Consider the following 18,811-nt stretch of genomic DNA (forward strand, 5'->3'; position numbering starts at 1 on the left):
GGATGGTGTCGTCACATCATTGAATAACGCACCCTGCTGGGTTTTGAAATTATGTTGGTGATGGTCTCTTCCATTAAACTATAATAAGAAATTACCTGGATAGCTGACGTGGTTTGGAAAAGAAATCATATTTTAATTAGATTGCGGTGGGTTATGACATCAAGAGGGTCGGGAAGCTTTAGCCTGCGGGTCACTGCAAGAAAGGTGTCACGTCCGACAGAAAACTTTGGGTGGTTGGTGTCACGTCCGACCGAAAAGTGTGGATGGGAGTGTCACAAATAACAGAAAGCAGAACCGGGACTCACAGCCAATTGGCGAAAGTTTTTGGATAGCGATGTCACAGAATGCAGAAAGTAAGAAAGTAGGGTGAGTGTCACGTCTGACCGAAAGAGGATTGCGGGTGTCACAACCGAAATAAAGGTAGAGGTATCATGGCCTTCAGAAAGTGGGTGGGGTATCACGGTCGACAGAACAAGGAGGGAACTGTCACGCCCGAGAGGACAGGCAAGGGGGAACGGGAATTCCTATTATGGGGCCATGAGGTTTGACTGAAATTGCTTTTTAATTCAATGAGACTATAATGGGTTGGATCTCAACAGTAAAAGAGAATGACGAGATGTAAAGAATCTTAAACGCATGAAGGGGATCGACCACCGACCTATCTCGCCACGGTATTCTCTCTCCTGAACAATGTAACATTCAGTGTTCTGTATGGTGTGGAGTGAAGGGTTTTACAATGTCTCGGAATTGAATCAAGAGAGCATTCATCATTCGCCTAACTCAGATCTCACCACACTTACGCAGAATGTGAAATGCCTGTCAAGACATTTCTCCTCTCACCTTTAAATATTTGTGCTGACCCAAAGGGGTGTAAACTCAAATGTTTGCGATTTGATTTCGACCCCCATCGACTCTAGCATCATTCCTAATACATGGACACACACACACACACACACACACACACACACACACACACACACACACACACACACACACACACACACACACACACACACACACACACACACACACACACACACACACACACACACACACACACACACACATACACACATACATACATACATGTGTAATATTTGCGATATGGATATGAAAATTCTATCTTAAAATCTATGAAAGGCGAGTTATAATTTGTAGAAATCAGGTCGCAAGAGTCTTGCTTCTAGCGGAAACAGATCAATTTGTCGAATATCACAAAATAACATATTTACTTTTTAAGGTTCTACAACTCCCAAACAAAACTTCAGTCAGTGTACCATTGAAAGACTATGAAAATAAACATTCAATAATAATTTAGTGTCCACTCCATAATTTCATTATTGCTTTTGTAACATAAGGCATTCTCGTCGCTTTGGAGGGTTTTGTCTCATTATGCGATATTTTCCTTGTAAATATATTGACACGACTCATTGAATTGAATATACCTGCAGCATTATCGTGGGGTATTTCCCCGACGTGAAGCACGTGCTTCCTGTAGTGAAATGTACAAGGGAGGCACGCACGACCTGCACGAGGAAGTGTACCACAGTGTGTCGAGGCGGGGCATTTGAGTAGGCCACGTGACCTGTGCATTCTCTTGCGTAAGTTTGTTCTAGCTTAAAATATACCTTGACTCATCCTCTTTCCTGACAGACTTCAATGTTTCACAAAACCCTGAATATACATGCTCTCCAGAGTTTCCAAAACGTTGAACTAGTGAAAACATTACTATAGCACCGCGTTACATATGCGTGTAAAAGATGTTTCTGATTTTAAGGGCAAGTTGGAAATTACTTTCACCAATATATCCAATAACTCTCTCAAACATAATCCCTGTGTATGAATACGAAAGTTTCATATGTGCGTTTTCTGACAAAACAAAACACCAATATGTATAATGCCAAATCTATATAGAGAAAAGTTTATTACTTCTTTAAAATATTTATAACGCTTTTGAAAACTATGAATGGAAGCTAGTTTGAAAGTGAACTTTTATACCATTAACATTTACGAAGTTATATAGACTTTTCTTGCAGCCCGCCTTTATCACGCCATGCTAAATAGCACGCGGCTCTGACCAAGAACATGTCCGCACACAACGCTTTATTTAGCATAATTAATTGGCTGAACATTTCCCCTCCAACTTTATTACCTTCATTTGTAACCAATGAAGATAAAGGCTGACAGCATTAATAGCCCAGCACAAGGAAAATGTAAATGATCAATGCTTATTATACGAGGAGTATATTTGGACATTCAACGGAGGTTTTGTTATGAGACATAATACTGCGGGATAGCTTTCCGTTCTTGGGTTGCGTCCGGGTTTTTGAGTTCACCCATTGTTCTGTTGCACTTTGTGTCTTCGACTACTACAATTCGTTCATTGGAGCACAGAAGGATATTTATTATAACTTTATTCGTCCCCATAATGCATAAGAAGGGCTGCGATATGCCATTGTGAAAGAACAGAATAATATCATTTTTCAGTTTCATAAATTTACATAATTATGCAGTTTCCACGATTTCCTTGTTGTGCAATATTTCATGTCAAGGTTAATCCCTATAACCTTACTGTTCGGTTTCGGACAATGAAATGTCTTAAAAAGGAATAAAGTTATTTGACGTCATTTCTTTACAGAAACGTTGAAATGGAATAAAATACACTTTGAAAAACCACATGAGGAAGCGTTACCTTACGCAGTACAACTTCTTGTACAAACTTATACGAGGTTGATCTGTGAATGTATAAGTATATATCTGTATATAGATCGTTAAGAAAATTACACACCTTAACACAATTAGTTTGTCTGCTTAAATTTGAATTTTAGTAATACGAGACGTCTAAAACTTGTCATTCCCTTTTCAAAAACAAACATCAATGAACGTCTTTCAGAATGAACAAACAACTTCGACGATTTTAACATTCTGACAGATCGTGAAAGGTATTCGGCTACAAGATGATAATTTCATGGTTTTTTTTATTTCTTTTGCAGGTTACCATCGTTACGTGATCAACAACAATATGTACCCCCCCTACCCCTTCCAGATAGGGGCGGAGTCCCTCCCCCTCCTCCCCAGCGGCGTTGGGGGTACGTCCGCTCCCGCCCAGCAGTCGTCTTTCACCCACAGAATATATGAACTGCATAAAGGTTGGTTTATTCTGGTTCAAATAGGTTTATAGTCATTTATTGGCAATGACGATAAGATCTGAGTTTTCTATTATCATCACTTTTGTTTTTACTATTTATGTGTTATTATTAATAATTTATGAAGAATATATACTGTCCATGTTGATCTATACTGGTTCATATGGGTGTATACTCAATTACTGACAAATCCGAAAGTATCAGAGTTCTATTATTGACATTGTTGGTTTTGTTGTGTTATTTTTAATAACTGGATGCTGATCAGTGTCATGACCATTTGTGTATATATAGCTGTGGTCATTATGCTTAAAACATGATCTATTAATCTATTAGTTGGGTAATATAGATAATATTATAGTCGACGTGCTTGTTACTTAAAGTGCTGTCTGGATCGACCACTCCAGACTCGTGTGAGACAGACCTTTTAAATGTATGTATGCCAACGCAACAATGTCTAAATATGACGCTGTCTCGTCATTAGTAAAAAAACCCAAACAAACAAAAAATAACAAGAAAAAAAACAAGAAAAAACCCAAAACAAAAAACGAAACAAAACCAAAACAACAACAACAAAAAAAACAAAACAAAAAAAACCCCCACACATTTTGAATCACTCAGGGCAAACGGATTTAATCAGTTAATGTACTGACACAACTAATCCATATCAACAACCGAAAAAAGTTCAGCAACGCTGCTACACATTTCCATATGAAATGACCTTTGTTTTAGAGCTGTATATTATATTAATTTTTAATCTAGACGGATTTGAGTCTGATCCACATTACTACACTGATATATAGATAATAAAAAACAACAGAAAACAAAATCGATTTTCTCGCAACATATTGTTTAAAGACAATTGTTATTTGATTACCCTTTCAATTGCTTCCAAACTGTATTTGTTTCATGCGATGTTACCAAGTGCTTCAGACCCTCAGGAAGGACATTCGTCATTTCGTATATCAGTGCTTGTACTGGTGATATCATTATCAAATTGAGGCGAATGTTAAGTTACGTATAACCAACAGAGACTAAGGAGACATAAAAATTAACGGAGCTTATTCTTTCATACGTTTATATTCACATATTATTCACAAATTTGCGTGAATAGTTTAAACATTTTGTACAAAACAAACAAAAACAACAAAAAACAAAACAAAAAAACAAAAAAAAACAACCAAAAAACCCCAACAAAACCAAACACACAAACAAAAAATAACCCGAATTTATTCAATGATTGAGTCGTCAATTGCCATGTTATACAGGGCATATTTTTCAACACTGAACATTTTAATATTGTATGAATGTTCAGGATATATACCGATCAGGCTATACGCATTTTATTAATGAATGTAGATAATAACCAGCGTCATGCTTGCACAGTATTGTTGGAATTTTCATTACTTACATACTTCCCTACGATATTGATAAACTGCAATATGCATATATGTATTATTCTAATCATGACAGAATAATAATATGTCATATTGTGTGCCTAAAATGAGAATTCATTAAGATGTATATGGGTGGTGACAGCTGTCACAATCATTTCATCAAGTTTAGTTCATGACCTTCCTCTCTGCACCCACCGCTCTTTGTTAACCGGACTCTGATTGGATAGCTGTGTTTATTCGATATCTCTGTAATGCTAATAACGTCATTTATTTTGTTTCATAAATACACCAAATCTCTTGATAAAGAGAAATCTTAGACCGTGTGTCATTAAATATAGATTAGACTTGAAATGACGCTTGCATATCGTTTGTCATTTTAATTACCGACTGTTGATTTGTTTTGAAACATTCAAGGCTGTTTTTTGTGCCGTCACTTCAGATAATAACTGGAAATGGTCGAGATTTTTTAGAAACTATATTTCTTTAATTCTGAATATTGGTTTATTTCGTATTTCTTTCTCAGCGTCACTTGAAATGGACACCGACCTATTTCTTTCGCCCCTCTAAGTATTTATGAAATACAGAATCTTCAAATCGTGACTTTTTCTTTGTAGGTTTTCTCTGTTTTTTAATACATACTAGGGTGGTTATTAATGTGATTATGCTATCAGCTTTTAATTCTTAAAGTTAAGCACGTAGCGGAAATAAAAATGTGAGAAATAGTTGGTGCGCGATTGTCGTAAGTCTTACCTTACAGATACCAGTAGATATTTCATGCCTTACCACAAGCTAAAGTTTAACATTGAAACGTTTATATATCTGTCAAGGGTTACAATAACTTGATGAATATGTTTTTTATAAAAAAATCAACAGTCATTTGAAATGCATAAAAATATCATCAAAGAGGAATTTTATTAAAACCACAAGTCGTGCTGGAGACGTAGATGTCTGTGTCTGTGACATGTATCTTTGTTGGATACATTGCTTTGTTAATTTCACATTGGTGTATATAGCCAGTTATCCAATCTGCAGCAATCGGCAACACGTGCGCTGTATGTTTCATATACATGCATGTCAGTAATTGGTGATTGATATTTCATTTCACAATATAATCACCACCGGTCTGTTGTTCACGGGGATGTGGAGATTATTAAATCCATATTTCATTTTAAGAGTGTTCATCAAATGATATATTATATTTTTACGAGCGACTCTGGATAAAAGATTTCTATAATCCTCCGTATGTCGCAGATGCTGTTATGATTCAAACCACAAAATATTTGTATAATTTCAATGATGAAATGACTGTATTTTTAGAACCCGTGACTCACTCCTAGAATAAACTACCTGTTTCCCAGACAGGCTCATTGTAAAACTATTGCATCACAAGCGAAACTAATGAAGGTTAATGATTTTTTATTTGAATATAAAGAATAAAATAAGGACAATAAATCCCAAAATTCCCACCTGTAGTCACGTGCACGGGTTAAACGAAAGCATGTTGGAATACATTTGCAAGTTTAGATCTTACTATGGAAGTGATGCAGTACCATGAAAGAATTCTCTTTATGCAATATTTCGTTGCATATAAAACGATCGAGTATCGTTTTAGGGTTCAGCTGTTCAGCTATCAAATAACGTGAACATGTTGCCCTAAGGTGGAATACGTCGTTTTGCCTTGCTATTGATGCTTTCTTTCAAAATGTCTCTGACTTAAATTGAGAACTACGTCCGAGACGGCATGTCTAGCTAGACACACACTGCTTGCTTCAAACACTCAATCTGATCTCAGATTAACAACACTATCTTGACACGAAAATCCTTAACTGGCAATTTGGAGACGGAGATATTAAAAAAGCGACCCTGAAGAAAGTAATTAAACCTTCAGATTCAGGTGTAGCGGTAGCTTAGTCGAGGTCATTCAAGGTCACATCTAATCCGTCATTGGCCTTAGTTCCCACTCGAAGACAATATGCACTAACCGGTTTAATATAGAGCGGTTTGTGATCCTAAATTTAGCCGAACTGGAATGCGGATTTTAATTATCTTGATCTGATTAACAAAAGACTGACTCTTCATAAATACCAATGAAAGCATTATTAACAAAGATGTGATATATTAAAACTGGTATTTGGCATTTTATTGATCATATATTACAAGTTTTAATCCCGAAACGTTTATTATTTTTTGTAAAGTTGTAATGTTATAAGTTCGTTGATCAACATGTTATTTTGCATTGTGTACACCGGAGGCAACCTTTTCTCGAATCCTTGGGTGATTTTCAGTCCAAGAGATTTAAATCTAGAATCATGTTCTCCAGACATATCAGGAAATAAAACATACAAAGACAGGAGGGATGGGGTCATCAGCAGTCTTGAAGCCAGACTAAATCTTAGTCCATGATACGTTATTTTGAAAGTAACAATTTTGAAAGTAATCAAATTGAAAAGGAACCCCATTGAGTTGCAAGATTCATAGGAAATCTAGACTTGGTTCATTTAGAGATAAAGCAATACAGGGTAGACTTGGCAGTAAGGAAAATAGTGTGGGTCAGAGACTGTGAGACAGACAACATGCCACGCATTGTAAATTGATTTCACGCATTGTAGCAGTTTTGGGAATTGAACCGGGCTTGAAAACCAACACGTTTCACACTTCCTATCCCACTGGATGTCACGAGAAAGCGATTTTTATTAAATATTTTATTTTCTTCCAGATCCCTACCTAGCTAACACGGGATCTGCTGTGTCTCAAGCCGGTGGCTACTTCAGCCTCCCTGGGAACCCCGTGTCCCTCCCCAGTCGCCCCTCATCGCCCCAGCCCCAGCCAGGAATAGTCACATTTAAGCAGGAGAGTAAGTATGAGCCTATAGTGACAACAGAGAGGCCTAGTAAACACGAGAAACGATCGCACAGCACCAAACATGAAGGAGGCAAGACCGAATGCAAACATGGGAGAGACAGCGAGAGAAAGGAGAGAGGGGAGGGCGAAACTAAGTCGGAAACTAAAGACAGTCATAAGTCAGAAAAAGGTCGCAGTAGAAAAAGTGAATCTACGGACGCCATGTGCAAGAAGACGAAGGGACACGACGCGCATGAACACGAACGACAGAAGGATGTGGGGGTTGAGGAAAAGGTGTCTGACAAGACGAGCAGTAAACACTGTATCGGTCCCACCCCCATCTCTGGCAATGTGAAGACACAAAGTATTACCACTCTCCCCACTGTCACTGTCACTGCCAGCGGGACAACAGCCTCGCACTCCACTTCCGCCTGTACCGGAAGTACTCAGAGTGTTTTCACATGCGTCCAGCCGGTCACTGTCGCCACAACTCAAGGTTGGTAATCCTAATAAACCAACTGGACATATGCAGTCTCATATATTTGATTTATTTTTATTTATATCTTACTCTATTTTTGAAAGTACGTTTACTTATATATGTAAGTGATATTTTTCATTCAAATATTGTATTTATTTAAGTTTTGTTTCTTAATTTTTCAGGTTCTCAAATGTCTTCTATAAACAGTGTGAAGGCCCAAGGTAAAACGGCTTCTGCTCTGCCATATTATCACAATATGTACTCTCACCCCCACGGGAACAGTCCCCCTGTCCAGGGGCCGAGGAAAGTGTATGCTACAACGTTTGTGCCTGAAGTGGGGACTGTTAACGGCCCACTTGACAAGTCGTTACCCAAGTTGTGTGAAACTCGTGTTAAGTCAGAAATAGTTCGGACGTCTTGTTGTCGTGAGAAACATAGCACTGTGACTTGTCCTCCGTCCTCTGACCAGCACACGGACAGAAACCCCGACCCGCCCTCCAAACATTCCACCAGAGCTTCGAAATGTCGGACAAGCAGTGACACAAACTCGCGGTCGTGTGATGACAGACAAAATCCTTCTCCAGTGTCGAGCACAGGTGAATCATGTGTTGTGCGAACAGGATCCGATGCAACTGGTGTCAGTAGCTATGACGAGAGAAGTAGTGGTAGGGCCACTTCCGGTAAGACGGAGCATGCGTGTGAACCGGAAGCGCTGGACTACACGACGTCTACTGTAACGCAGACAGCTCGAGTGTGTGCACGACATCAGGTTAAGTCCTCAGCTTCTAAATCAATGTGCCCCACGAACGCAACCAATAGGTCAGATCAGAAGATATCTGCGCATGTACAACCAACAGGTCTCGTGAAATCTCATGAGTTTCCGCCTGTACACGTAAGTTCGTCCAGTCCCGACACCAAGCCAGATTCAACCACTCCCCAAGACCTCTCGGAAAACCAGACGGTTCCAACAAAACAAGAAAAAGCAGTTAATAAAGACAGTGCAGAAACGAACGCTGCGTTAAATTTGACCAAGGCCAAAAAGAGTAGCAAAGCATCCGATACCTCCCAAAAGAACAAAGAGAAACAGTTAGACGGGAGAAAGACAGAGGTTCCTGTGGAGAGGGGGAAAAGATGCGGGTCTGCGCCTCCCCAGACAATTATCTCATCGAGTCAGGAGGAGGTGGAGATTGACCCCGGTACGGAACAGACGGACGGACACACAGAGAAGGTGGAAGAAAACCTGGAACATACAGGTAGGCAAACACAACGTCCTAGCTGGTTGACAGTTGGTAGAGTGGTGGTTGAAATGGTCTGTCGCACCGAAGACCTGAGTTCGATTCCAACTGTACAAAATGTCAAGCTATCTTGATGACGTTGCCGGGGCGGTGTGGTAGCCTAGTGGTTTAATCGTTGGCTCGTCACGCCGAAGACCTGAGTTCGATTACCCACATGGATAAAGACTTTTTCTGGTATCTGTGATGTTGGTGGAGTGTTGCTAAAAGCGGTGTAAAACTAAACTTACTGATGTCGTTGAAATATAAGTGGAATGTGTGTGTGTGTGTGTGTGTGTGTGTGTGTGTGTATCCATCTATCTGTCTATATGTATACACACACACACATATATATATGATGTATAAGCAGATTCAATAATAACTGATTCAATGATATGTGCTTCAGCGCGTATTTCAGTTAAATGTTGATTTCGACCTCATCCCCATAGTGGGGCTTCTCTGGACGGACAGGTTCATATGACATGGCTGACTGAAACGTAACTTGTCCTGATGACGTCGGTGGTTGATGGATTCAGTCAATGACCATTTGTCTCTGATTCCGTTACTAACAGGCCGCCTGAAATCTTGCAGCGTCAAAATACATTCACTCAACGACTTCCTCTCAACTGTCCACATTAACATGCTCTGGTTGTATCGTGTAACGATGAACACGTCTTCGTTCCATTGTAGGTGGAAACATCCCTGTTGGTATCGCTGTTGCCCGCCAGCGTGCTGAGCAGCCGAGAAGTCAAGGTAAGATGTTTCATTCATGCGCCTAGGTTTCGTCACAATTTGCTGTGACCAGAGGTTATCGTCCTCGCTTACGCGTAATGGTGACTGTCCATTTGCAGAACCAATTGTCCGTCTAGTGCCGGAGACTTGTTCGCACATACAGCTCTTCTCGCTTTTCCGGCCCACTCGGAAAACCTCGGAAACGCAATACGACGGTTTAATGTGTGTTTCCGTGAAGTTTGAACCATGTATTCACCATGCACACCAACATCCACAGGATTCGCAACAATACAAACCAGGCTAGTTTTGCAACGAAATAGACGTTTACCGGAATCAGCTGTTTCCTACGTGTTTCCTACTCATAAACATCATTAAAATATCTTCGCCATAAAAACCTCAGTCCCCGCACGGTGTTTGAGGCTGGTCTGATGGTGGTTAATATCGTTGCGGGGAGCCAGTCAATAACGATTAGTGCAGTAAAAGCGGGCGACACCTGTAGGTCAGGGCCTTAATCCCTCCTCATTCTCTTTAAGCCCTTTCAGCACACCGCATACACTGTTATTCATGTGTGACGTCATGTTTCAGATCCCCATGGCGCTAGGGCTCAAGCCCCGCCTCCTGATGCCTCAGCCCGGGGGTTGGGGGAAGAGGATTCGGCCGGGAGACAGTACTCCCAAGATAGGGAGGAGTTCCTCAGGTATAATACGAGATGTACTTCAAAGACTACAGGGTGGTCCAACACAATTAATGCAAAGGAATATCTTAATCTGATGCTTCAAATCAACGACAGGCACTGGCATATCTTTCCGCGATGAAAATTGTATTAAATCGTCAGATCATTTATTGGGTTATAATTTAACTTTGAGGTTGTGAATAAATTTTGTATGTTTTTTTTATCCACCGTCAGTTCATTACTTGCCACTTAAATTCAAAGTTTACAGTCTCGCCAGATGTGCATTGGTATCTTAAATCCTTTGAAAACTTGAACACAGTGCTCTTGTACCTGAAAAAAACCCTTTTTACATGTGTTTTATCCAATGTTATTACTAGGCAGCAGAAGGCCATTTTGTCTGGCCAAGCCAAGGTCACGGTCAACACTGGACTTCCGCCCAATCTGGTCGTCACAGGTAAGTAGTTTAAGAAGCAAGTAGGGTAGACTCGTGGTTATTTGGTTTCCTCGTTAGCGGTTCGATTCGCAAAACGGTCACGATATTGGCAATGCCGGAAATACGTTTATGCACATTAAAACCATTTTTCAGTCAGATTCAAGACGAATGACCTTACAATACCTATTGTTAAAAGCGTTTTATTTATGGCTCCTGGCTCCAGTAAAATATACGACACAGGTCACAGGGCTCCCGAGGCTCCAAGCTGGGGTTGCTGTGATGTGTTTTTGTGGTCGTTTGAAGTTGCTTCCCTATCCCGGGTCTTCATGCTGCATAACGCTGAAATCTATATTTAATACCATTAAATATGGACCGCCATAAAACCGAACAAAAGTGAGATTATTATAATGAAGCATGCATAATGAGTAACGCAAATCATTGTGCGTGTGGACTTTTATGTATTCAAGCGAGAAGATATAAAGATCAAACCATCTATTTCAGATAAAAAATCCTTTGTCGCTACTACCCGTCATAAAACAACATTATTTGCATCAGGATTATGGAAATATGAAAATGATATATATGCTGTGTTATCATTTTATGCGCTTTCTATGGTAGTCGAATTACGAACAGCCATGTAGTGGCGCATAAATGAATTTTAGCTCATCTTAAATATCAAATTGTGCTTTAAGTACTCGCTGGTGCTTGAAATGCTGAATGACAAATTGCTGTTTATACGAATATTTCGTGCAGTGCACTTGGTTATAAATTATTCTCCACTGATACAAGAATCTATGCTTGTAAGCTCAGCTCTCGGCCTGGAGCCGGCTTTAGACTTTGGATGAAGAGATTGAACACGTGGAAGCCGATCTGCTATATGTGCCACTTGTGGAGACCCTTAGTGTAATGACTCTTTTATTGATGGTGGACAATGAAGGGGATGCAATAATTTAGATGCGTTCTGAATATATATATCAGTATCTATTTATCAAACTTACAGGCCGTTCGGTGCGAAAATAATACCATTTACAGAGCAAGAGAAAATTTTCATTTGATTAAACACTTACGCAAAGCATATTGATTTCAGTATATATTCATTACGTTTGAGTAGCGAAACATACGCTTGGCGAAAGCATCCTAGGAATGTTGTGTATATTTCCACGGACCTATGTATAGGAAAAGTTTAATTTCATGGGACTATGACGCGCACAGATTTATACATGTGAATACAACGTTCTAAAACATTTTCTCTTAGTTTGTCTGGTGTTAACATTTGAATTAACTGAGCATGGTCGAAGGTTTGCGAATGTGTTATAATGTATTTCGTGTGTAAAACAGACAAGCCAATCATGCCATTTTTGTTTTATGAGTGTGTCTCACGTTACGTTTGAAAAAATCCCGAAAACGTCAACAACCAGAAAACACGACTTCACTTGCAGAACCCCGGAATTAAGTTTCATCTCGCTTTCCCGTTGCCATAGTAACGATTTATGCGTTCCCACACCAACTGTAGTCATGAATAGCTAACTGTATCTCGGAAGTCGTTTTGATGAAGTATTTGAAATGAACCATTTGGAATGAGGTATTTCTAATGAAGTAAGTCACGTGAAACAAGAGACAGCTACACAAACAATATGGCGGAAGGACCCGTGATAACGTGTCCTAGCTCGCAGCGGAAGCGATACTAGTATAAGGAATATCGGAACTTCCCGGACTTAATGGAATGCAAAGTGGTGTAGTTGGGTAATCGCTTTTGAATTTTGTGGTAAGGGCCGAAAAGAAACAAAAGAACTGCTCCAATCCATATTCCATGCAGTACACTGCATATGTCAACTATCAGCGCACAAAATGATATTGCAGTTGACCTGGCCATATTATAAATATAATATCGATCTATACCGTTATGTGAAGATGAAAGTTTAGTAAGTAGAAATATTGACAAGCAGATTTGTGAAACAAGTCACTCGAGTGGGGATCTTGTGCAGCCATTACGATTAAACAATTTTGTTATTTTTGTTCGGTTTGTTGTTTAACACCGCACTCAGCAATGTTGCAGCTATATGGTCTGTAAATGATCAGTTCTGGACTAGACGATCCAGTGATCAACATCATGAGCATCTATCTACGCAGTTGGTAGCCATTACGAAAACAGATGGTATCAATGATGATTGTTTCAGGAAGCGTTGCCGGAAATGACACCGGTCTTCAAGACGAGCTACGTGTGCGGCCTCTCGCGAGTCAGTGGGTTGCTGCAGGGCACAGCGTGAACCCCAACCCCTGGCTGTCCCAAAACCCCTTCGCTCTCCACCCAGCCATTACAACAACCTCAACCTCAACGTTGGATCCCAACCCCTTCCCTATAACCGCGCCAAGTGGCTTTAAGATAGCTCAGGATTCCTTCACGGGAAACCTGTTCCTAATCCCGGCAGGTAATGCTCGTTCAGGGCATCATGTTAATATTAAGCCACTTGAATCCGACACAACCATGTAATTTATAAAACAGTCCTACTTTATCTTGTAATGTATATTGTATAAGGCTATTAGATTTATGATGCTGATTAGTGCGCATGCGCATTCCATGTTCATTACCCATTGTGACGAGAGTTCATGTTCTAAATGAACGTATCGCCGTCATTGAAATACGAGTCGTAAATATACAGCTCTGTTGTTTCATATTCAAGGATAAGCAGATTGATTGTATTGGACTTTGAAAAATAGACACAATCATAAATAATGTACGTATAGTTTATGGAACGTAATTCTATAGTTTGAGGTGATTTCCTTCAAAAGACGCGTACCCCAGTTTGTGATTGATCGCTTGAATAGGGCGTTATTTAAGCCGGGTTGGCAGTTGCTTATTTCAAACGTGTCGCATATGTGATCGAATATCTACATATTGCATACATGCGATAACAGAACACGTTATGCTTGTTTACCAGGAAAAGACCTTTGTTGTTTATGTAGGTTGATAACATACATATTGTGCTATATATACGTCTATGGGAATCATCGCTGTTTGAACAAGAAATCGCACTAAATGGAAAATAAGTAAACAAAGCGACTCATAAATCTGTCTGTTGTTGCCACTCAGTCAGTGTCAGAGGATCTGCTTATTATTCTGTAAGATCATCAATTTTAAATGTGAGAAGTCACGTCTTTGAAATATTCAGTACACATAAGCCAACTCTGAACAGGTCAGATGTTTAGATTCAAATAAACCAGGATTATGCTATTCAAAGGAAGCTAAAGTACACCGATTCTTTAATATTGATATACACAATCTGTCAGCTTTAGGGGCAGTGGGGTAGCCTTATGGGTAAAGCGTTCGGTCCCGATTCCCCCCAACATGGGTATAATGTGTGAAGTCCATTTCTGGTGTCACTCGTCCTGATATTGCTGGAATATTGCTAAAAGCAGTGTAAAATCATACTACTCACTCACTGTCAGCTTTAGCTGTAGTTATATGAAAGAACTGGGTGTTTAACTAGTAGTATAATTATCGTAATATGAAACAATCGGGTATTTTATTTAACTTATTCTGACTGGCGTTTACGTATGTTCACTGTTGACTGTATTTTACCGTTACTGCTGATTGTTTTCAGATTATGTTGAGCAGGGCGGTGGATTATGGCCTTTCCCTGCCACCCACGGACCCCAGCCTCCCCCCACACACTTCCAACACCTCCTCCAGACTTCCCCTGTCCCCCACCTAGCCCAGATGCCAACCCTCGGGAGTCCCCAACTTCACGAAGATCAGGACACGGAGACACCCGATCATACACCCGTAAGTTGACAGAAACACTCGATTATATATACGTAAGTTGACGTAAACACCCGATCACACACCTATAAGTTGATGGAAACAACCGATCATACACCCGTAAGTTGACGGAAGCAACCGATCATACACACGTAAGTTGACGGAAGCAACCGATCATACACACGTAAGTTGACGGAAACAGGCGACCATACGCCTGTAAATTGTCGGTTTAAATTTGAAAAAGCCACTGAGCATTATTTGATTTTCATGAGTGACGTAGTGAAAACTAGTCCTTTTCTATAAAAGCGTGTCTCGTCGACACGACTACGCATGTCAGTTATCGTGAAAAAATATCCGCTAGTAACTGACTAGCTAGTACATTTTGTGTTTATCGATCTGTTTCACGAACATGGGTTTTGTGATGAGGTCACTAGATTATGACCCTGACGAACCGAGATTCAAACTCACATCACAGGTATTTGTCAGCTTAATTGGCACAATAGACTAACAACTAGTTCATAGTGAAAAAAATAATATAATGAAATGGAGCCCTGAGTGAAGCTATGGAAATCTAGACTTGCGTGTGTTGTCATGGATATATATACTTCAAGGTCTGTACGACAGACTATTGGCACAATTCTCCACTGAAGTCAGGGACATGCTGGAGTTCAGCAGTTGACGTTGACACTGTCGTAAAACAGCGGGTTAGGCGGTACCTCGCCGGCCTACTAAAATATATGAAGAAATTAAAGAGTGATTTTGCACGTCTAAATTGCCCCAGGGCTTCAATCGGATTTTATGTCTTATTGTGTTGATATATTTTTAAAAATACGATAACGTTATTCTTCGAACTTCGGAGCTGACAAGACCTTTTGTTGAACAGTTTTGATGTTTATTTATCTAAAAGGCTATGGCAGTCTAAATATTATAATACAACTAGGAAAAGGACACATTGGTCATATGTTTTTCCGTGTCCCCAGGGTAGTAGACAGAGCCCTGACACAGGGGAGCAGCGGGAGGATAGCGACCATGGATCCCAGGGTCAGTGTGGCAGTCGTTCTTCCACCCCTGGGTCCCGGCCCACCTCAGGATCAGGGAAGGAGAAGACCCCTACCCCTCAAAGTCCACCTGGTACCCCCGGGAGTCCCCAGGACAGAGAGAAGCCCATCAACCTGTCCAACCAATACATTCCTGGTAAGGAACCCTTAGGACGAAACCTTTAGTACTAGTTGTTGGAAACCTTTAGGACGAGCTGATGGAAACCATTTAGGACGAGTTGATGGAAACCACTTAGGACGAATTGATAGAAACCTTTATGATGCAACAAAATATGTCTTGTTCAAAGTCGCCCTAAATATAAAAGTTGACTGTTTTATGTAGTGTGGATACAATTAAGTAGATATAGATATGTTTGCTTGTTGTGTAACGCCGCTCTCTGCAATATTCCATTATATATGACGGTAGCTTGTAAATAAGTCGAGTTTTAGGATAAACCAGTGATTGATAATGTGAGCACTGGATCACGCCCTAGTGTGACCTTCCAGACAATATCTTTCGGGACTATTAGGTTTAAGGGGAAATTATCACCTTCCCGTGGACTTCTATCCCTACTATTCATCAGTACTATTTTTCCTGTTTTGTTAGCGGAGTTTTATTTTTTCGGACAGGGCAATATACTGGGAAGTTTCTTTCGATGGAGAAATGTCATGAGTTGTATTTTCATCAACAGATATGGCCGTGGCGCCACCGCAATATACCTATCCATACCCCACGGGACATCTGCCGTATATGTTCAACCCTGGCCTCATACCCGTCCAGGGGATGCCTGTCAACCTGTCCGAGCCCCTCACAGTCAAGACAGAACCCCCCTCAGTCCAGTCACGTGGTACCTCCCCGATGGTTCTCACGCCCCCTCCCTCCGACGAGACAACAAAAGTGGAACCAACTTTCAAAGAGGCTGCAGTTTATGCGGACTTCCCTAAACCAGTGACCAAATGCTGTGCTTCTGTACAAACTTGTGACTTTGGTCCCTTGGTACCGAGCAGGACGCTGAGAGAACAATGCAGCCAAACATGTCATGAGCTTGACTTATCCAAAACCGAAACATTACTGAAAGCTGCTGAAAAACTGAGTAAACTTTCAGACTGTGCTTCACAAAGTGAGCCTGAGAATCGTGCACCTAGTCCAGCGGAAACACCAAAGACTGACCTACCCAGTTCTAGTTCCAGCCTTACAAAGGCAACAACAGATTACAACCCTTTCACAGACCCCCTTATACTGAAGGCAGCAGATGGGTTGGAATTGCTTAGTGCGTTAGCAGAGAGGAGAGCCAAGTGTAGCTCTCCAAGTCAAACACCCGGTGTCACCCCATCGACCACCTCCACCCCCGTCCTCACATCCACATCCACATCCACATCCACCTCCACTACTAGCGTCCTCTCCTCGCCCACCAGCCTCCCTAGCGGAATCACGTCGCCTAGCAACATTCATAACATCCTTCCCTCACCCAGCGACTCTTTTAAATCCGACAACTTCACAGCGGAGGAGACGTCATCAGTAGACGCTGACGTCACCCCCAAGCGTGACGTCAAGAGGGGTATCACGTCACCGAAATGGACTTTCCCAAAGAAAGACACGAACCCATCTGTACTCACCATCGGTGGAATAAAGATCCCAACAGGTAGCTATCTTAAATGTATTAAACGTTTAGAATTACGTTTGAGGTAGCTTTTATATAATAATGCACTTTTTATAGTAATTCTCTATCCATGAAAACATTTTCGCTCTCTCTAAACGAAAATCACAGAAGGTACTGTAGTTCACATAACAGCAACTTAAAGATACCGTTTCCACCTTACTGTAGTTGTAGCGGACTATCTTCTATCTCACTTTCCTGATTCTCGTTACAAACTTACTTCTAAATGACCTTATCGTTTTGTTTACTCTTGCACTGTTTTGTTTGCCCTATCGGCCACTCTTAGACTCAGGGAAGCAGATCTTCAATCTTTTCTTGACACAGGGTTAGACAGCATGGACGCCATGGAGGTGGAAATGCGCATGCGCTTGGCTGAGTTGCAGCGTCGATACAAGGAGAAGCAGCGGGAGCTTGCCAAACTGCAACCCAAGGTCAAGGACGGAAGCAAAGAACGCCGGGAAAGCAGAGACAGCAAAGAGTTTGTACAGGATGGCGCTAATACGAGGTACTACTACTGAAAAACACACAGTATTGTGTGCAGCTTGTGAATTAGACGGGTTTTTCGAGTTTCAGATTCAATGTATTACCCAGGGATGGCAGAACATAATGTTTTATCGTTTTTTTAAACCACAATAGAACACCAATTTATCCTAGATTTTCAACAGCGACATTTTACAAATTCAATAAACTATCAAAAACGCATGGACAAGCTCGCCATGCATAATAATTTTTAATGCTAATTTTGATATTTTTTTGAGCCCTGTTCACATCATCTCAAAGCGGTCCTTATTACGCTGGCTATTTGATCAGCATGCAGTCCCAAGTTGTCTAATAGGGCACTAAGAGGTTAACAGTCACTACGATATCTCATCGGGTACCCATCCAGTGCTGGGTAAAAGCTACAAGGTCGGTTATCTCAGGAGGCACCGCGTGTAACGTGTGCTTCAGTGTGGGGCAGACCCGTGAAGATCCGGGTGAGAATTGATCTTCAGTAGCCCATCCTTGTCGTAAGGGGCGATTAACAGGATCGGATGGTCCGGCTTGCTGACTTCTTTGACACTTGGTAGATGCTCATGTTGTTGATCACTGGATTGTCGGGGTAGAGACTCGATTATTTACAGATTTAATGGGACTATTAGGGAGTTCGGTGTAAAACTAAACTCAGTCACTCAGAGTGGGACAGGATGGCATAACCTCTAGCCAGATTTTGTAAACGAATGACATCAACCAGATGTGTATCATTTTTCAGTGACGACAAAAGCTCAGCTAAAAGAAAGCCAGGCCGCCCAAGGAAAAGGAAATTCTTTACTAAAAAGAAAGACGAGGACTCGTAAGTAATACAATAGTACCTCATCTAAATATCTGAAGAGCATTAATGCGATCTGTTT

At 40.8% G+C, this 18,811-nt stretch overlaps 1 protein-coding gene across 4 annotated transcripts in view; it reads left to right on the forward strand.

Moving 5' to 3' along the window:
• Positions 1-18,811, forward strand: part of LOC137284789 (trinucleotide repeat-containing gene 18 protein-like) — a 73,016-nt gene that overhangs the window by 31,810 nt on the left and 22,395 nt on the right. For 2 of the 4 annotated variants that reach the window (XM_067816770.1, XM_067816772.1), the window contains exons 4-15: positions 2,994-3,149; positions 7,257-7,877; positions 8,042-9,112; positions 9,821-9,883; positions 10,448-10,559; positions 10,913-10,989; positions 13,146-13,397; positions 14,571-14,752; positions 15,709-15,922; positions 16,458-17,408; positions 17,724-17,928; positions 18,673-18,753. In XM_067816770.1, coding sequence (XP_067672871.1) covers positions 2,994-3,149; positions 7,257-7,877; positions 8,042-9,112; positions 9,821-9,883; positions 10,448-10,559; positions 10,913-10,989; positions 13,146-13,397; positions 14,571-14,752; positions 15,709-15,922; positions 16,458-17,408; positions 17,724-17,928; positions 18,673-18,753 — 3,985 coding nt within the window. Of the gene's footprint in view, positions 1-2,993; positions 3,150-7,256; positions 7,878-8,041; positions 9,113-9,820; positions 9,884-10,447; positions 10,560-10,912; positions 10,990-13,145; positions 13,398-14,570; positions 14,753-15,708; positions 15,923-16,457; positions 17,409-17,723; positions 17,929-18,654; positions 18,754-18,811 lie in introns of all 4 variants that reach the window. The other 2 variants (XM_067816769.1, XM_067816771.1) reach the window with 2 other exon arrangements.

This window comes from Haliotis asinina, chromosome 5 (genome assembly GCF_037392515.1).
Source record: "Haliotis asinina isolate JCU_RB_2024 chromosome 5, JCU_Hal_asi_v2, whole genome shotgun sequence".
Lineage (NCBI taxonomy): Eukaryota > Metazoa > Mollusca > Gastropoda > Lepetellida > Haliotidae > Haliotis > Haliotis asinina.